At 36.2% G+C, this 20,359-nt stretch overlaps 3 protein-coding genes across 5 annotated transcripts; 1 reads left to right on the forward strand and 2 right to left on the reverse strand.

Annotated features, from left to right (window-relative positions):
- Positions 1 to 2,556: 2,556 nt before the first annotated feature.
- On the reverse strand, positions 2,557 to 20,353 carry LOC116176462. The gene is made up of 5 exons (XM_031495048.1): positions 18,943 to 20,353; positions 5,314 to 6,641; positions 5,098 to 5,266; positions 2,810 to 2,955; positions 2,557 to 2,734 (listed from the first exon to the last, which is right to left on the reverse strand). The coding sequence occupies exons 1-5, from the start codon at positions 20,108 to 20,110 to the stop codon at positions 2,663 to 2,665; spliced, it is 2,883 nt and encodes a 960-aa protein (XP_031350908.1). The 5' UTR covers positions 20,111 to 20,353; the 3' UTR covers positions 2,557 to 2,662.
- LOC116176464 lies at positions 11,601 to 12,728 on the forward strand. The gene is made up of 3 exons (XM_031495053.1): positions 11,601 to 12,164; positions 12,219 to 12,499; positions 12,578 to 12,728. The coding sequence occupies exons 1-3, from the start codon at positions 11,778 to 11,780 to the stop codon at positions 12,675 to 12,677; spliced, it is 768 nt and encodes a 255-aa protein (XP_031350913.1). The 5' UTR covers positions 11,601 to 11,777; the 3' UTR covers positions 12,678 to 12,728.
- LOC116176463 (protein ANTAGONIST OF LIKE HETEROCHROMATIN PROTEIN 1-like) lies at positions 12,664 to 14,284 on the reverse strand. Of its 3 annotated transcripts, none has more exons than XM_031495050.1 (3): positions 13,544 to 14,284; positions 12,952 to 13,483; positions 12,664 to 12,893 (listed from the first exon to the last, which is right to left on the reverse strand). In XM_031495050.1, exons 1-3 carry the CDS (start codon positions 13,979 to 13,981, stop codon positions 12,826 to 12,828), a joined length of 1,038 nt encoding a protein of 345 aa, XP_031350910.1. In that variant the 5' UTR covers positions 13,982 to 14,284; the 3' UTR covers positions 12,664 to 12,825. The 3 variants fall into 3 exon arrangements, with proteins under 3 accessions (XP_031350910.1, XP_031350911.1, XP_031350909.1); XM_031495051.1 differs by having other exon boundaries at positions 12,664 to 13,483; positions 13,544 to 13,929; positions 13,984 to 14,283; XM_031495049.1 differs by having other exon boundaries at positions 12,664 to 13,483; positions 13,544 to 14,283.
- Positions 20,354 to 20,359: the final 6 nt, after the last annotated feature.

The following is a 20,359-nucleotide window of genomic DNA, read 5'->3' on the forward strand; positions in this document are numbered from 1 at the left end:
GGAAACCAAGAAAAAGGCCGCCACACGAAAATTTGCTTCAATATCAATTCAACCCACAGCATTGCCCTTGGTAAGATACTACCTATAACAATATTTGCTTATACTTGCAAAATTCAAAGTAAATACTCGTAAGTGCCCCTTTATACTGGTTTGTTTATCAGCGTTGTACTGCGTCCTGTCCTTCTGCTTAGCAGCAAGTCGCCCAGTGCGAAGGAGCACTTACGAGTATTTACTTTGAATTTTTCAAGTATAAGTGTGCGTTTACAATGAACGCATACGTAAATATTTCATAAACCGTAACTCGTACATATCCGCATCGTTTCCGTAAATTTACTTCGCTGTTTACAATAAACCATAAACCAAAGATCATACTACAAGTAGTATGATATTTGACCTTACGTAACTTGGAAACATTTTCAACCTTTGCGACTATGCGCAAGACATATGTACGTACGTAAAAATTACGTTCATTGTGAACACCTTCGTATGTTTCTATACAGTTCAACTTTGCGAAATTTTTACGTCTTATGTATTTCTTACGTATACGTTCATTGTAAACGCACACTAAGCATTTGCTTACTTTTGTTTATACGGGCCATTGTGTTTTTCATTAGGTTTCAGTAACCAAATAAGTTATCACACCTAATGCTGTGATTGACCAGGACTCTCAACTGTAGGCTTGGATGCCGATGCCACTGACAAGAAGGGAGATTCTGCTAACAGTAACAGTTTAATATGTAGGTGCAATATATGAGTCAGCGAATCACTGATTTCCACATATTTTGTCATTCTACTTTGATTTGGCCAGGCCTTGTAATTATTGTCATCTTGCATTTGTTGCACCAAGGAGAGTCACCTGTTGTACAACTACCCTGGTTGTACCCCAACCTAACCAGTTCTTTGTTTTGTAAATTGCTTTTAACCTGTTTTTGTGTAGGTAAGTATGTGATTTTCAATTTTTCATTTATTCAAAATACGAATTATAATATTACGCCATTATATTGTTTTATTTTGTGTTCCTGTTCTACATACTACCGTCTACCTGTACTTCAGGTCATAGCGTTGTTTACAAGTAACGTAAGGAAGCCCTGCCTCAGATGTTTGATCATGTGCCACTTGTCAATTTCAAATTTAAGCTGGGACTGTTTAGTTGGAGGGAATTATTTCCAGTAGGGTAGCCATTTTTAAAAGTTGCAGGGCTGAGTTTATTTTCTTGTTCTTGTAGTGTGAAGTTAGCGTACAACCTGGGGGTTTAGTACATATGTTACCGGCAAACTGCGAAATCCGCCATTTTACAAAATCCCTAGGCATTTTGCGAAATGACCAATGCCGCAGGGAAAGTGATAAATGGAACTCGAGTTCGCACTTCTCCTGCCTCTCTTTAGGGATTTCGCAAAATGCCTAAACGTTCAGGCAAAGTGAGAATGCTCGGATAATTTCCACAGATTGCGCGTACAGCGGTGCCAAACGTAAAACCGTCGCGTTACGTTAGTACCTTCCCCCATCTGATATATTCTCCACAGTAAATCCAAAGCTTGACTCAACAGAAAACCCATAGATGAAATGCAGTCTAAACGTGAGCGCAATATTTGGAGAGTACTTAAATAACATCGCAATCGTACGCTTCGTTACCATCCAATGGCAACGTTGTATCAGCAATCTGTGGGAAATGACGAAGCCTTCGCACTTTGCCTGCATGTTTAGGCCTCGGTTTAGGCATTTCGCAAAATCCCTAGAGGCAGGCAAAGTGCGAATTGCAGCTCCGTTTCTCACTTTGACTGTTGCATTTGTCATTTCGCGAAATGCCTAGGCATTTTGCAAAATGCCGGATTTCACAATTTGCCGGTAACACATACACTACAAAACTATTAAATAATAGCTACTTATATCTTTAAGGACTTCAGAACTATTTAAAGCTTTGTAGTGCCCTTAAGACTCCAAAGACCTCTTGATTTAAAACTTTTGAAGGTTCTTGAATATCCCAAAACAACAGAACAGAGGCTCTTGCAAACATTTCGGCATCTAAATTATATAAATGAAAGTTTTTGCAGATAAACAGTACTACTCTATTTATTATGTGCCTACATTACCACATTCAGTTAAAATACGTAATGTTTGTGTGCGTACCAATTACCAGCAACAGAATAAGAAAAACATGCATCTATAGAGAAGAATAGTGCAGTATTACACAATAAGATACTAGACAACTCTAAGGCACTAGAATAACAGATCACAGTTGACAGCAGATTTGATGGATGGCTTTGAGATTATTTTTGTGGGGTAAACAAACGAGCTGGTCCTGCAAACCCACAGATGGGAATGGGTTGCCGGTTCATCAGGTGCAAGCAACGCAAAATATGAGCGCTTTTATGAAAGATTGAATTTTATATTGTCACAGAAATTCAGTTTTATTATTGCTTAGACGGTGAGGTTTTGAAGGTATCTGAAACAAAAATCTCAATCATTTGAGTTCTACATAAACGTACCACATATGTATAAGCATGCAACAACTATTGGAACAAAAGCTCAACAAACGTAATGTTAAAAAAATACACATTTTTAACAAAAAATATATTACGCTCAAATTATTAGACATATACATTGGCAAGAATAAAATTATTTGTTGACGAATTGCAAACATAAAAAAAATAAACAAACAAAATCAATAGAAATTAACAACTGTCGCTTCCAACGGAAGTGTGTGTCGCCCTCTTAAAACTTGGTGCTGTAAATTCTAGAACAAAAAAATTATAAATGACGAATATTGACAGCAAAACAATTGATGAATAACAGTGGAAAGAGACCATACCTGATTGAAAACATCATAAATAAGTTTATTCGCTTTCTTAATTTGTCGTTCTCGTACGTCCACCAACTTTTGTTGCACTTCGGGGCATTTCTTGTAATTTTTGGCGGTAAGTTGTTTCATTTCCCGAGATGAAAAGGGGCGCTTTACTGTAACAATAATTAAAAGACAGTTAACTCACAATTCATAGTTAGTAATCAATAATAGTATGTTACAGTATCAACTAAGAATTGTGTTTTATTTTGTTAGTATAGTACCTGGTACCTATATGTTATTAATTTATTATAGTGCGTTCAAACCTCCAAATTCACTATGGGTCTTATGGGAATACAATGCTTGCTTGCCAAACTTATTTAACCGATATATTACTGCGCAGTTTATAATACTGTATACCGAATTAAGCTGGATTCACATGAATAAGAAATCCGACGATACGGTCATCCGAAATGCTTATGATTGGTCAATAGTTTGAAATGTCAAGCACATTTCAAATTATTGACCAATCATAAGCATTTCGGATGCAGGTATAGCAGACACAGATTCTAACCTCAAAATAAACAACAAAATTCTAAATACTTTTTTATATGAACTAAATGCGTTTTTATTAAAAGATCAATTTGGTAAATTAACATTAACAGCGCAAAGCATAGTATTCATCGTTGGTGGAATGTTTGCAATAAAAGAATCGTGCACTTTACGACGAATCAGGGCCTGCACATCATTATCATAAACACAAAGACGGTCATTAATTTGTGTGCCTTTTCTTTTCATAGGTTTTTTTGAACTAGCCACTGCAGTGATTTGATCTTCCTTTCTGATGGCATAGATACTACGTTCCGAACAGCATAAAGCTTTGCTCGCTTCTTTCACAGCCGCTTTAATGTTCATTGTTGCTTTAAAGTAATTAAGTACATTCATAATGAGGCACTTCTCCTTACGACTAAAATGATTTCCTGAATGCTGTTTAATATTCGCATTAGAAGAGCCCGCAGTTTGTTCTTCAACCTCCATATCAAAGGAATATCTATAACTCATACGACGCGTGTATTACATTTAGTTAAGAACGATTTTTAATAAACGGAATTGGTTCAATTTGAAAAATATCGTAAAAAAGAACAGAAAAAATACAAAGAATTTGCCAGTACAAGGAGGTTATGTCAACAAAACGAATGTCTGAAAAACAATTTATTATTGGCAACAAGGACAAAGATACGGTTATATGCAGAAGACTAAAGATAGTAAAGGAGGCGTTTAGTCCATAAGAGCCCATACTGAATTTGGAGGTTTGAACGCTCTATAGTTGGTATGCCTTACATTAGGTTCACTGTTTTAAATCATTTAAAAAAATTTTAATAGTTATTTATGCAATGAGTGTATAAATGAACGAACCAATAATCGCCGATTTATACATGAATTGCATACAACGTTTTTTCGTCGACTTCACTGGGGTAGGTAATTTTAATTTCAACTACAAGAAATTACAAACGAAATTATGAGCTCGTACGATTGTTCACTAAATTACAGCTATTGTCGTTGCTATAGTAATGTGTTGTTTTATGCTGTACCGTCAGTGACTCGTAATCATAGTGGAAGATTATGTTGCTTGCTCTGCTGCGGAGGCGATTTTAACATTATATCCACTAAAATCAAAAGAAACTTATTGGAACGGTTTCGATCAGTTCGGCAATTGATGGAATACAATGAATTTGTAAGGAGATATTTCTGAAAATGTCACGTTGACATTTTACCTAGAAAAGGTATGTGAAATTAGAATGTAATTAATTCTTTTGCAACTGTACTAAAGTACGTGTATTAACAGTGAAAGATATGGAAATGTTCATTCCTGTGGTCGACGTACTCAATGTTGAAGGTAAAGTAACTGAATACCTTAACAATACCTTATCCGAGGAGCTACACATACATACATCAGGATATGCTTTGCTGAGATTGTTTGGCGACCATACTGGCTGCTGATCTCACTACGTTAAAACCGAGATTAAAATGGTTAGGTGGATGGAAGTTCTCAGCTGTTGCCGAAAGTGAATTGTTACATAATTGTCATTTCCCTTTAATAAAATGGTTGTTATGTATAAGTGGTTGCTAACGATTAATGGTTGCTAACGTATAATGGTGGGTTGCTAACCATTAATGGTTGCTAACGATTAATAAGCTTCATCATTGTACTCGTCACTAAGGAGTAATTTATATTGTTATCGAGAGGTCGACGAAAAAAATTATTAAAGCACGCCAATTTCAGGTTATGGGTTCATTTGCCTTTGTGAAATAATTACCTTTATTTTGAGATCGTTTAGTATTTAGCGACATTGGTTTTTGTGTCGTTGCTAGTAATTTCCTGTACTTCTCACTATGCTCCTCTCTAACTGCAGCCAGGTCAAGTAAGCACTGTCTCCTTTGCTCTGCCATAACAACAAAGCGTGGTCGGTTCTGACATAGATACTCCTAAAGTTTCACAATTACGTTACCGTAATAAAAAAATAATTACATACCTGCAAAGTGTAAGGCTTCTCCTTTCTGCCTTTCGATCTCGGATATTCACATTCGGTAACAATTTGGTTATGATCCAAATCGCTCGCTCTAAAACCCTTCGTGGCGGATGGCATTTCTTCACAATGATAGGTACTTATAACTCGCTGAGATGTTTTATTAGTGCGATTATGATGGTTGATTTTAGTTGTTTGTGTTTCATTTGAAACAGCAGGACGACAAGAGTATAAGCAATGACTGCACTTGGTAGACGCATCCGACATTTTATTCGCAGCTTGCTTATCTCTACCTCTTTTGCACTGCAAATTGGAACTTTTTTGAAAATTCTTCGCTTTGCATGATTTCGAATTGCAGTAACTGACAACATGATCTGACGTGGGATTGGGACTAGGGACTTTGATTTTAATTTCTTCTAATGCTTCCATCGAATAATTTTGTTCATTACTGGCGATGTTTTCATCCGACTCCAGTGTTACACAGTAAGCCAACCCTCCCTTTCGTCTCCGATATCTAGGTCTTAATCGACAGTTGCAGTGCTCACAAAAATTTGTGCTGGAAATAACTTCGTCACATGAGCAATCACAATGGCACAGCTCAGTTGTGCTTTCCAAATTTTCTAATTGTTGTATGGTCTTTTTTATTTCTTTTATAGTGCCTCGCGTCGCCTTCTGGTTCGTCTGACACTGGCAAACGTATCCCTCTCTAAAATAAGGCTTAGAATCGTCAACAAACTGTTGATGATAATTATAACATGGATAGCAAAGAATGTACTTTTCACTGTCTTTAGTACTTTGAGTACTGCTACATTGGCAGCACTTTGACGCTGTTTGTGCCTCTCTTTCTTTACAACACACACATGTGGACGATGAGCTTTTTGAAGTCTTACAACAATCGCAAAGTTCTATCATGATCTTCTCTGGAATCTGGTCGGTAGTACTTGGTATACTGTCCGAGTAGACAAGTTCCTTGGACAAAGTCGCATTTCTTCCACTTTTGTTCCCTTGAACGTGCACGTGTTCTAAATTGATTTGGTAGGAACTTGGAATTTCGTCCAGGTACACGAGTTCGCCGGTTAAATGATCACAGTTCTTTTCTTCAAAACTACCACTCGAAGCGGTATATACCACTTCAGATGTTGTTTCAGATTGACTACTGTAGGTAATTACATCGTCGTTTGCTTTTGGGATGTCTGTGACACTAATTTTTTCGGCGAGTTTATTGGTCGAACTAAGTACAGGTTCAGCCACTGCGTCTTTTCGTCCAGGTTCTTTTGCGCTCTCATCAGAAGAAAGTTGGGTCTTTGAAATCTTGTCACGTGATGATCTTTCATCTGTCAAAAATATTTAATGTAAAATTGTATGCAATAACAAAGGAATGATAAAAGCGGAAATAGGTACGTAGAAACAAAATGAAGACTACTGGAAACCCTCAAAGTAGAAGAAGCAGAGTTACATGTACATGCAAACATAGTCAGTTGTTAGATGGACAGTTTTTAATACGTAGGTAGAATCCTTCATATATTCAATTCATTTACTTAGGTATGAGTGTATGATGTGTTCCATTTTGGTTGAGACTGCAGTGCATCTCAGTTGTTTTTATTGATTTATTGATTTATTGATGAAATTTGCTTGCTCAACTACAGGTTTTACCCCAATTACAGTTGAGCAGTACATACATTTACATTTAAGTGAGTAAATGAAATATAACTCAAGTATAACAAAAACAAGGTACACAAGAAATAAAATAATAATTAGTAATTAAGTAGTTACTAGCTACAGAGGACACAAAAAAACAAAAAGGCACTAGGAATAAAATATAAATTAGATGCATTTATAGTTATAACGATCACGGCTAACAATATTTGAAACTTAAACAAAAACTTACAAAAACTTAAACAAAAAAGCATTCTGTATGACTGCCAAAACTAACGAGTTACATGATTGGAGCAGGGAAATCACGAATCACACGGGTTACAAAATGTGATAAGATTCTTTACAGTACGTGCAGATAGCATTTCTTTTTAAATTCTTTTTAAATTCGTGAAGGCAGTCTCCAAATATATCCAACTGTGGTGGTAATTCATTATATGTGCGCAACATACTAATTAATGGTGAATGTTTGAGGACATTTGTACGAGCGTATGGGATATGATATAATGATCTTGACCGACTGGAGTATGAATGGGTGATAAATCCAATTTGACTGAGCAATCCACTATCATATGTGAAACCTCGAAGAAGCTTATAAAGGAAAGTTAGCTGTAGTATTTTTCTCCTGGTATTCAAACTTTTTAAATCAAACATTGCTAACATCGCACTACTTGACGTCAGATACGTGTAATATCCATGTGTTTTAAAATATAAATGTCTTAAAAATTTGTGTTGAATTTTTTCGATATTGTAACTGTGAATACTGTAGTGGGGGTTCCACACCGTCGTTGCGTACTCTAAATTAGATCTCACTAGTGTCACATATAATAGCTTCAATGTGGAAATTGACGTGAAATACTTACTCTGTCTAATTATCAACCCAAGATTGCGATACGCCTTGCTCGTTATGGCGGCATAGTGAAGTGTGTACGTCAGTCTATGGTCAAACACTACCCCCAGGTCGCTGTATGTAGACACCCGTTTCAAGTTCACGCCATTAAGAGAATAGTCATAGGCGATGTAATGTTTCCCACGCGTAAACGTTAGTGTTACGCATTTTGAGACATTAAAAGATAGCTTATTTAGGGTCATCCACTTATTAACTGAAGTTATATCATTTTGAAGTCCCAGCGCATCTTGATTATTTTTAATTACCTTAAAAAGTTTGAGATCATCCGCATATAACAATATCTCAGACTCCTGTACACAATTCACGACATCATTGACAACAAGATTAAAAAGTGCAGGCCCAAGTATCGAACCCTGCGGTACACCTGAAGTAACTGTATACTCCCTAGATTTGTGCCCTTTATACCAAACATATTGACTACGGTCAAGCAAGTAAGATTTTAACAGTAAAACCACGTTATATGATACCCCATATTGTATTAACTTGGACAAGATAACGGAGTGATCCACCTTATCAAACGCCTTCGTCAAGTCTGTAAAAATTGTATCCACCTGATTACCTTTGTCCAAGTTTCTTGAAATGAACTGTGTAAAATTAATGAGGTTTGTTACCGTAGATCTTCCCGAGACAAAACCATGTTGCTTAGTAGATAAATGCGGAATTAATTTTTTGAATATGTTGTTGTGCAAGACTATTTCAAATATTTTTGATGGAGCTGACAGCAAGGCAACCGGGCGGTAGTTCGAGAAGAATCGACGGTTACCGCTTTTATGTATTGGAATTATTTTTGAGCATTTCCAGACTTCCGGAAATGTATTAGAGGCTAGGCTTTTGTTATATATTATGGATAGTGGTAATGCTAGTAATTCTTTGTATCCCTTAAAGAAGTATTGTGGCAACAAGTCTGGGCCCGTTGAACGCTTACAATTTAAGTGCTTAATAGCACCTAATACGTCATTTGGGGAAACTTCTACTAAATCAAGTGCCACGTTCCAGGGTTCACAGTTTGTAGTAGAAATTGCAGCTTCGACGTCATATTGATTTGGCGCGGGTAGATATACAGATTCAAAAACTTCCGCAAATTTATCAGCTATTTCATTTCCCATCTTAATAACTGCGTTTCCGCACAGCATATTGTTTTCGAGATCTACATGTTGTCGCATATTATTTATGAAAGACCAGAAACGATTTGGATCGGAGTGAATGTTGGATTCTACTTGTGCTATGTAATTTTTATGAGCCAATGAGATTCGTTTTTTCACGTCTGCCCTCAAGTGGCTAAATTCCAAATAGGTATCTACTGATCGTGGATCATTACTAGAATGTAGGCGTTTGTATTTTTTAAATAGCTTACTTTTTTGCTTAATACTTTGAACAATTTCCGCTGTAAACCACACAGGATATTGGAAACTATTCCTAAACGGTTTTTTTGGACAATGTTGGTCCAATATTCTATATAAAATCTTATAAAAAATATTAGTAATTTCATTAACATCACCTATATTATTTAAGATTGTCCAATCTACTTCCGCTAAGCTATAATAAATCTGCAAGAAGTCTGCCCGGTAGAAATTGTAATACTGCCCCTCAGTTATACAGTTAGCGGATTTAGAATGTTTTAACTTGCATGATACATGGAGTACTGGGTGAAATTTGTCTACTGCCACAAGAGAGTCATCCCATGGTGAAACATCAATTGTTGTAATATTACTCAATACGAGATCCAATGTTCGTCCCAAATTATTAACAACGTTATTCTTACTACTTAAGTTATTAAAACAAAGAAAGTTATATAACTCTCTACAATAGTTATCTCCATATTCTAAATTCTGATTAACTCCAGAAATTTTAAGGTTGAAGTCTCCAATAATACATAAATTTTGTCTTGAAAGATCTGGAATTTCATTTATTCTATCATAAAAATGGCAATATGTATCCACACTACTATTGGGTTTTAAAGGTAGACACGAGGATAGACACTTGTGGTTTTTGCCACCATGTGAAACTTTTAATACCAGAAACAGAATTAATCTAGCTACGTTTGTTTCAAGGTTTGTTTCTATGGTACAGAGTGAAAACGAAAAGTTTGACTTTATGGGATAGCATCATAAAACAAAACAAGTAATAGGTTGTCGCCCTTTAGCTTCAACTTCAGCGCATTTTCCATGAATTGACCAGTACTTCCCAAAAGGCCGTAGCTATGTGCGCTATGTTTTTCTTTACTAGAGCATATATGGTTAACATTTCAAAGAAATATCTCCATAAATAAAAAAGCTGGCGTTGCGCAATTTGCGCGCGAGCACATTATTAATTTATACTATAGGTAATGTATGTGATGCCTGTTTTTACTATTATCTGTTCACCGAACAGATGCAGTTAAGCTCCTCCCGAAAAATTAACGGCAAATTTAAATGAACATTTTTAATTGGCCGAACTTTCAAAACCTATTTGCTTCCAATTATAATTGCCGTATCTGAATTGACATCTGTAACGTCAAACCTGTCATTGCGTTTTGTATTTGTCTTTCCTCAACTTGCCCTTAATTTTATGTACACGAACAAAATAATCTGTGTGAACATAATAAACAATTTGAAACTATACTGTGTGTTGAAAGGTCAATATTCAAAACTTGTAATACAATGTGAAACAATGTAAATTTCACTGTTTTTATAGTTTTTGCTCGAATTTTTGTGACTGTGAAACGGGTCTGCTATTACATTGGCCAAAACCGAGGCCAAAAGTTATTGGGAGTGGCTTAACTGCATCTGTTGAGTGAACAAATTATAGAAGCGTCTATGGTTAGACCGTAGAGAGAAATCTTCATAAGTAAAAAGTTGGCATTTTGCAGCGTTTTACTACATCTGATATGCTTTTCTTTACTAGAAGCATCTATGGTTAAAATTTCAAAGAAATATTTTCATAAATAAGGAAGTTGGCACCAACTGCGCATGCGCACATCTAATGTTTGCAATATCAGATATGTTTGCCTTTAACGGAAGCATCTGTGATTAAAATTTCAAAAAGATATCTGGATAAATAAGACAGCTGATATTGCGCATCATGCGCATGCGCACAAATTTGATGTTTACAATATGCGATACGTTTGCTTTTACTAAAAGCATCTTTGGTTAAAATTTCAAAGAAATATCTCCATAAATACGAAAGTTGGCATTGTGCAGTCTGTGCATGCGCACATCTGATTTTTACTATATGCGATATGTTTGCCTTTACTAGTAGTATCTGGTTAAAATTTCAACAAAATATATTCATAATTAAGAAAGTTGACATTGCGCAGCCTGCGCATGCGCAGTGCGCAAGTCAAGGTTTTCCTGGTCTCAGGCCAGAGCTATACAGTGAGTTTTTTTTAAAATGCGAACATAGGAGTTTGCATGCAATGTAATTTCCCTATGTTCGATTTAAAAAAAAAACACACCAATCTATGAGGTGTGCGCGGTTCACATTCCCACCAGCAAAACGCGCAACTTGCGTGGCTATGAACAGCAACGGTTTCTATAGCCTTTGATGAAAAGAACTCAGTAAGATTTTTTTTAAAGAAGCCATGTAGCAACATTAGGATAAATTTTTCTTAGCGGGGTTCACATTTGTGCATTTCCATGCTGCAACTGTGATGCGGCATTAAAATGCTTGCATTTTTCCCCTTCACATTATGCATTTTTTCTTGCAATTTTTGATGCGCATGGAAATGCATGCATTAGACCACGTTCTATTTTGTATGCATTTTTTGGCGCATCTTTAGTAATATTTTTAGGAATATTTCTCTTGCCAATAGCTAGAATTAAGTTTGCAACGAAAAGTTCGTTGACTCATGGCTGTTTATGTTTCTTAACCTTACATTTTAATTTTAAACAGTTTGGAATTGGGTTAATTATTTTATTTAGTGTTAAAAATGAACCGTGAAATACGTGCTTTTCCATGGTCGCGTACCTTAGTGGAGGACCTTATAATTTTGTACGAAGCGCAACCCTTATTGTATACAACGAAAATGAAAGAATATAAGAATAAAATGAAACGGCAAAATGCAATACAATCAATAAAAAATGAATTGATGAAAAAGTATCAGGTTGAGTGCCGCAATTTAACGGACCAAGACATAATTAAAAAAGTACACGTAATTCGGACGCAATTTAAGAAAGAGGTGGCACTATTAAAAAAATTTTTGTCCAGTGGTTGTTCAGCAGATTCCTACGAACCGAAACTTTGGTGTTTTGACATGCTGCAGTTTTTAAACGAATGCGATCCAGTGAGGGAAAGCCAATCAAATATTGAACCATCAGTAAGTATTTATTTATAAGGTTTTTAAAATAATCACATTGTAATTGATTTTAAGGAGACCCAAATATTCACGCCCAATGGTACTACAGTTACATATGATGAGGATATTGTGTTTGAAGGCACGCTGGAAGACCTGGATGAATATGAAGTTGATGCTTTCAATAACAGTCCATGCACTTCACAAACATCGACATCAAGGGCAACTACACCTACAGTATCAAAAAGCAAGAGGAAAATGCAGAACTCTGTGGCAGACCTAATCCAAACCGCTGTACAATCCCTCGAAAGTTGCAAAAAAAGGCCCCACATTGAAGATGAATTTGATATATTTGCAAAGTAAGTGTTTTAAATAGCAATTAAATAAGTTGCCAGTGATAAATATTAAAAAAACTATCAATTTTTATTATGTTGTAGGACAATCGCAACAGAGTTGAGGAAAGTCGAAGACCCTTACAAAATACGGATGTTGAAGAAGGAGATATTTACAAAAGTTGTTGATGCTCAATATGATTAGATTTTATTTTGTACATTTGTTTATTGATAATAATAATGCTATGCTAAGTCATTTTGCCATTCTACTGCTCCTATACCATTTACATATTGTACAAATTCATTTCGATTATCAAGTGCTGATGCAGTTGACCTGTTGCCTGCTTGTCGACTTAAGGTGTACTTAAATGTGAATCGCCTATCAATGTTCTGTTCCTTAACATCATAACCATTTGGGGACCTTGTTCGCAAAAAATTATGTAGCACAATGCATGCTAGAGTTAATGTTTGGGCCTTACTTGGGTCCAAACTTATAATGTTCAATAATACACGAAAACGATTTGTTAATATCCCAAATGCGTTCTCCACAACTCTTCGTGCTCTGCTTAGGCGATAATTGAATATACGTTGTTGCCAAGTCATATTACGAAATGGAAACGGCTTTAAAATATGACGGGATAATGGAAATGCTGCATCAGCAACTATTACATATGGTACTGGTTTGGTACCCGCTGGCAATGGTCTTTCCTCTGGAAAATTTAATTTGTTTGTTTCAATCGCTGCAGCAAGTGAACTATTCTTGTATACACCCCCATCTGAAATTTTTCCATTTCTACCCACATCGACATATAAAAAGCTATAATTGGCATCAACCAAAGCCAATAGTACGATACTGTGTGTGTGCTTATAATTAAAATATGACGATCCTTCATTTGCGGGAGCTTTTATAACAACGTGTTTACCATCTAATGCACCTAACACATGTGGCAAGTTCCATCTTTCTTCAAATTCATTAGCAATTTTTAACCATTCTTGGGTTGTAGTAGGCATCTAAAAATATTATTTAGTTAAACATCATTTTTATTCATTGTCGAGTGTAGCTGTATCTACCTTTAAATACTGATTTTTTAAATTATTGTAAATGGCAATGCAAACTTCTGGGATTATTCCAGCAATTGTTGATTGTCCCATTCTAAATGAAAAGGAAAGACTTTTATAAGACTCGCCAGTAGCTAGATAGCGCAATGTAACAGATAATCGGTCTTTGGCCGAAATTGCATTCCTGAATTTAGTGTCCTGTTTCTGTATATCATTTTCAATAAGTTTCAATAGATCATTGAAAGTATCTTCATCCATTCTAATAAAATTCTTGTAATTTTCTTTATCCAGCACTGCTAATTCATTGTGCAACAAATTAGAATTGCCTTGACTATTTGTTTCCCGTTGCTCAATCCATGGTCTTACCCACCACCGTCTCTTACGATTTAATAATAAAGCTGCAGATGCACCAATTATAAGTGTTATTAGAACAATTTCTTCCACATCCATACTTCAAGTATTTGAACTTTGAGGGAAAAATTTATAAGAAAAACACTTTTATTTTTTACTCCAGAATGCCAATTGAGGAGAACTGGGTTGGCAAAAAGTAAATTCCCTAACTAGTGATATTTGTAATTGCATCAAAAATTGCAGTAATCTGAATAGCTACGCGCGCATGAAAAAATGCAGCAACTTGATGCGCCATCAAATGCAGCATGAAAATGCACAAATGTGAACCCCGCTTTAAACTTACGATAACTTGACCTCACAGGGCACGCGCTGACTCCACAATTCATTGTGAACCAACCTCCAATTATTTGTAGGTCATGTGCACCTGGTATTCTACTAATTTGATCTATTCAATACATAAATGAAGAAAATAAATAACAAAAACAATTACGTACAATAAATGTTCAAAGTGTCCTCCTTGACATTGTAAGCAATAACCTAACCGATTTCGTAATTACATTGGACGGCGGTATTTTTAAAAATGTGACAGCTGTCAATTTTATCTACTACTCATTTGAACTACTCAGTAGATTGATGTGTTTTTTTTAAATCGAACATAGGGAAATTACATTGCATCTCGCATTGCATGCAAACTCCATGTTCGCATTTAAAAAAAATCACTGTATATGCTACCGAATGCAAAAAGAACGAACTAAATATCTTGAAAACTGTAGGAGTCGTAAAATTTTTCATATGCGCCATGGGCCACAGTTCAAAACCCAATAAAAGTATGTTTAAAGAAATCAATAATTATCTATTTCTTGTTGGTCTTGACCTATTTTTTGCTATCGTAAAAATTATTTTTTTAAAAAACAATAAGTACTCCTGAAAACTGACACCATTTTGCATACAACATTTACCAGGCGTGGATAAATAAATTCCCATATTCAACTTGTATCCACATTTTCATTTATGCTCCTACGATTTCTTGCTTAAAAATGTTGCTTAATCCCAAAACACGTGTCGTTTTATTGCCCCACCCGGTATATATCGCGAAGAAAATTCTGGAAAATACCTGACGGTATCTCTGAAACAAGAAATTCATCATCAAAGAGGCTTTCAAATGTCTTGGAAGCTTCGGATCGCGTCCACTAAATGTTGCACGTGTAACACAATCATTAGTCACTAGATATAGAAAATACTGTAATCATCCGCCATTTTTGGGCAAATTTGCTGCTAACTTAAAAAAATTGACAAATAAAATCTGAATAGCTGTAATTTTTTATAACCTAACTTCATAGTACTGTCATGTTTTATAAAAATATATAAAATATATATATATAACTACGGTCTATTCAGTATATCTTCCGTTGCACGTCATTACCTGAAGAAAACGACGTACCAACGTAAACTTACTTTCGTTTATTAGGCAACACATTAAGCATGTAGTTTATTTTAGCCGCAACAATTGGTAGCATTTCGCCTTGTTGTCGCGTTTAAAATTGTAAATTTGACAGGTTGCTTTTGGTTTACTTTTCGTTTGATTTGATTTTGATTATTTTCTACGTCTTTCGCTGTGCATTGGTTTGAAGAGAAATTACTGAAGAATTTAGATAACCCGTCAGTAATTGTGTTCGATAACGGGAAAACAGACAACATTAAAGTGTGGTTAGGTGATCATAATGTGCAGTTCTCCGACAATGATTTTAAAGCCGAACTGTTGAAAAGGTTGCACAGTAAGTACGTTCGCAAATTATTTGATATTATCTAAATCTTGTTGATACTTTTAGGAATAAATCAGCTAAAATGTACCGCATAACGCATTGACCACTTAGCCGAGCAATATGGTTACTTCGTTTTACAATTATCACTCTATCATCGCGTTTTTAATCCTATCGAACATATTTGGGGCATAGCGAAAAATTACTACAATCGACACATTGGTAGAGATGGACGAAGCATTGAAAATTGCATAAACATGTGACAAGAAACACTACAATCGATAACTTCCGAAACGTGGCGCAATTCAGTTAAGGATACGGAAACTGTAATACACGAAAGAGAAAAGCAATTAGATCTTGAAAACGTTGCTACTATTATTATAAACTTTGGACACGAAAGCAGTTCTGATGATTCCGATTAATTTGAATATCATCCATCACATCACATAACCTGTAAAATTTTATATTTAGTACTTTCTCTGTAAAAGAGATGCTACATTTGTACAGTTCATAAGTTATTAAAGTATATTGTATGTATATTGTGGTTCCAATTAACGAAATGAATAATAAAAATTATTTTTATTTTATTTAAGGTGTGGATTGTTCACACAAAGAAGGCACTGTCTTGTTGACAAGTGACATAACCTAAATCGCTCAAAACTAGATTTGGCATTATTGCATAGTAATTACGTCACAGAAAATGATGACGTGCAACGGAAGTTATACGGAATAAAGTGTACATATATCTCCAAACAGGTGGAACAATCCCCAACATTAAAGTTACTAGAATCTGGTAATTTCCGCCATTTTTGGGCAAAAATCATGCGTTCTCTCTCTAACACACGGCCCAATGGATTGCGGTACTTTCTATATTTAGTGACTTTAATATCATATTAATTAATTAGTTCGAATTTTTAATGTAACCTGGCAGGGCGTACGTAGTATCAACTATGAATTATGCTCGCAATTATGTTAGAGGGCCGGACAAAGCTTATCCCAAAATCTCCACAGAGGCTACCTGCAGTATAACCAATGTCTAGAATGGAAAGCACTGAGGCCCAAATCATTTAAAAGAAAACTGAAAAAATACCTGATCGCCAAAGCCGAGGCAAAAGCGTTATATCTCTGTACAAGAAATCAACCTCAAATACAATTAGATACTACTTTATACATTTATTCTCTCATGTGACTACTTCTTATTAATTATATGTACCTATTACTTTGTTATACTTATATAAGTGTACACGAATATTATGAATGCGATGATACGAGTTCGAACCCAAGAGCGCTCGTTTTTTTTTCTATAATCGCAGCAAAAAGAAGTGTGAGAGAGAAAGAAGTATGTAGTCATTTCTATGAGCACTCACTCAATTTTTAGCGCATTTTTTAAGAATAAAAAAAATGTGCTATTTGTTTGCGTTTTATCCGTCCGTCCGGACCCACTTCTGCCGTTTCGAACTACTGCTACGGGAATGGTCCTAGAGTCCTGGAATTTTGTGGCAGTACCTAGGTAGCCCATACCTTGGAGGTGTGCCAGACGGCCATCAAATTTCTCTGTCTAAAAGGGGGCCCCCCTAGGAATTATTTCCTGAGATGCTGTGTTTGAAAGTAAAACGTGCATATCTTTTACATACGACAACCAATTGGTCTCAGATTTTCAGATTTTGCATACGCATGCCTTTAGTGGTGCGAAGTTAAACTTGAGAAAATTGGGGGGGGGGGCATACTTTCCCCTGTGACTTTTTCGGGATCAGCGAGCGACGGAGTCTGAGGGGGGGGGGAGGGTTAAAAATTAATTTTATCTCTCATTGTATTCTAATTAAAGGTCTCAATGAAAGGAACCGTTTTCTACCAACTACTGCCTTTCTTTCTGTCCACTTATCAAAGAACGGGGTGGAGGGGGAGGGGGTTGTGGAACTAGTTTTATCCTTCATGGTACTCTAACGAAAGGTCTCAACGAAAGGAATTAATTTCTACCAATCATAGCCCTCCTCCTCGACCTCTTATCGTGATCGTGTAAATTCCCTTATACCTCAAGAACAGACTGTCCGAAGAGGGTACTACCAAAGGGCGATTGAGACGTGTGCAAGAAATATATCCATTGGTGATGTCAAAACAAGAGCTATTTTGGTAAAAAAAATGCGCTTTATTTGCACAACAGTTGTGCACAATTTATAATTGTTTTGTATGTACTATTTACTATTATCTTTAATTTTTGTTTCAAAAAATTACGGTGCCTGTAAATGGAGTTTTAGGTTGTTTGGAGCAATAATGTTATAATAATAACACTAATAAGTTAATAAATAACTTCATTTACCTCAAAGCGAGCCTTACAGGCATTAAAGCTTAGTAAGGGTATACCTCGGGCTCGACCTCGGGGTCTCGCGCGGGGTGTACACAAGTCGATAAATAATTGTTAGTTGCAAACAAAAGATCGAAAAAATGTTTGAAACAAGGAATGCAAAGGGGTAGCGAATTTAGACATTTATTCTTGCCTCTATCAATATCACAAAAATGTGAGTAGTGTCAGTTATGTTATAGAAAGGAGCTGGCCTGTGTGGTGCAGTGAAGTCGAAGCTCGACTGCGGTACTAAGGGTCCCTGGTTCGAATCCGGGTACAGGCATGATTATTTATAAATGTATAGTGGATTAGGCGAGGGATCTAGGCCGAAACCCCGCCCACTTAAAAATAAAGACCAAAAATAAAAAATGTGGTGTACAATTTTGAGAATGATAGGTAATCTAATCGCCTCGTTACGCTGTAATAATGGATAAAACCTGAGATAAAGTTCCCCTTGGAGGACGTTTATCAATTTCAGCAAAGCTTGAAAAACACACTGTTAAAAACTGCAATTGATGCTAACACAATGGTAAAAATGCCAGTTTTCACTCAGAAATTTAAAATCGAAGACGGCATACAGTTTTTGTTGTATAGGGAAATAGTATAAAGAACCCAAACAAGAGACCTAAGTGTGCGTTAGATCTCTTGCTTTGAGTGCTTGTTTCAGCAGACTTATCTGGTACACCTTGCATAAACACCAAGATAAAAGGTGAGAAGTAAAGTGATGGCTCAGATGATGGAATAGGTATAGAGAAATATGCCAATAATCCTCACAATAATCAGTGAATGAGTCACTCAAATAAACAATTGATTATCTAATACCTTTAAAATCAAGCAACAAGCAAAAATTAGTCTAATTATCGATATTTGAAGGCCTTGCAGGAATATCTACACAAATAATTTCAGTACCTAACAGCAGAACATCTGAAGCAATAACTACCTACTGCAAATATCCTTACCAGAGCCTTCACTTTCCTTTTGGCTTTCGAGTGTTTGAGGTGGTTCAGTATCTTGCTCTAGGCCGCCTTCACTTTTATTGGAAGCGGAATCCTTCTTCTGTATTTCATTGTCTTCATGTGCAGATCGACTGCTACTTTTTTTGGACTTCTTTGAAGAACTTTGCGACCCCCGTTTTGAAAATGAACCTGGTGTAGACACACTTTTGGACGTTTTCGAATTTCCGCTCATTTCCGACACATTGCCACTTGCCACATCCGATTTGTGTATTGTCGAACTTTTCGAAAAGCCACTGGCGTCGTCGTTAATATAAACCGGAGTAAGCTGCACATTCTTGGAGGGAGCGCCTTGCAGTGGTATTTCGAATGTGTAACGACGAACTACCGTGGTACACCGCGCGTTAGCATTTTTCGTGGTAAATTCCTCGCTCGATATTAAATGGGCATCTTGCAAGTGAATCGTATCGCCTCCAACTTCGATAACTGTATTAAGGACGGTTGACGGCTTCGAGCTTGAACATCTGCAACTGCAGGCACATGGATTGTTATTCACCGTTGAGGAATTTGGTTCAGTTTGTGAAGGAATGCTTTCTTTTTGTGTCGATAGGACGTAAACTGTTGTTGTTTTGCCAACACCATTTAATTGTTCTACATTATAATTTTGTAATTCCTTTGTGGCGGAAGTCTTCGTTTGCAGTTGCTGCACCTCCTTAATCCCATCACTTAATTCTTTTGTAGTAATTTTTCCCAAACTGTGACAGTCCCCGGCTCCTTCCTCTAAACGTTTTTCAGATCGAGTTTTATCCTCCCGCCAACTTTTAGTGCCATCCTTGTTTGATAGTGAACTATGCACATCATTTGTTTCTCTCAAAGGTAGATTTGTGTCCCCAAACTCCTTTGTAGTGGTATTGGTAGAAGCGGCAACCGTGTCATACAAATCAGAATCAGTTAAAGTGAGAAGTCGACTCCGTTTCAATCTACCACGGTCGCTATTAGTTGACGTGGGTGGAATTTCAGTGGCGAATGTTTCAGTCTTTAATTTTTCTAGTACAGTTTGTTTGGGCGATTTTGTAATTTTCTTATCATTACTTCTGTCTTCGGTTTCGGACACCTCACTTTGAGGAAGGACACTCTCTGAACTGTCACTTTTATTGTCTACCAGTTGCTTCATAATCGCTCTTAGATAGAATTTTTTTGTGAGGCTGTCATACTTTTTGGAACGAATTAATTTTTGCAACAGATCTACTGTTCTTTGTAAGTCCTTCACATTCCCCCCGTCCTTTCGGTTATCGCGAGTGGTATTTAATAAAACCTTTGTAAGACTATCATTATCAGACAGCTTAACTACGGGCGAATTCTCTTTGTCAGATTCAGCTGTAGACTCCGATTTTCTACTTTTGGAATTATTCCTCGATTTATC

Source organism: Photinus pyralis, unplaced genomic scaffold (genome assembly GCF_008802855.1).
Source record: "Photinus pyralis isolate 1611_PpyrPB1 unplaced genomic scaffold, Ppyr1.3 Ppyr1.4_LG7, whole genome shotgun sequence".
Classification (NCBI taxonomy): Eukaryota; Metazoa; Arthropoda; class Insecta; order Coleoptera; family Lampyridae; genus Photinus; species Photinus pyralis.

Excerpts from the sequence above, each read along its gene's own strand:
- LOC116176462 (XM_031495048.1), bottom strand. The coding sequence starts at position 20,110 with ATGAAGCAACTGGTAGACAATAAAAGTGACAGTTCAGAGAGTGTCCTT. Across the intron at positions 2,956-5,097 it reads TAAACGATCTCAAAATAAAG|TAAAGCGCCCCTTTTCATCT; the intron begins GTAATTATTTCA and ends TTATTGTTACAG. Across the intron at positions 2,735-2,809 it reads TTTATGATGTTTTCAATCAG|AATTTACAGCACCAAGTTTT; the intron begins GTATGGTCTCTT and ends TTTTTGTTCTAG.
- LOC116176463 (XM_031495049.1), bottom strand. The coding sequence starts at position 13,981 with ATGGATGTGGAAGAAATTGTTCTAATAACACTTATAATTGGTGCATCT. Across the intron at positions 13,484-13,543 it reads TAAAAAATCAGTATTTAAAG|ATGCCTACTACAACCCAAGA; the intron begins GTAGATACAGCT and ends TAATATTTTTAG.
- LOC116176464 (XM_031495053.1), top strand. The coding sequence starts at position 11,778 with ATGAACCGTGAAATACGTGCTTTTCCATGGTCGCGTACCTTAGTGGAG. Across the intron at positions 12,165-12,218 it reads AATCAAATATTGAACCATCA|GAGACCCAAATATTCACGCC; the intron begins GTAAGTATTTAT and ends ATTGATTTTAAG. Across the intron at positions 12,500-12,577 it reads GAATTTGATATATTTGCAAA|GACAATCGCAACAGAGTTGA; the intron begins GTAAGTGTTTTA and ends ATTATGTTGTAG.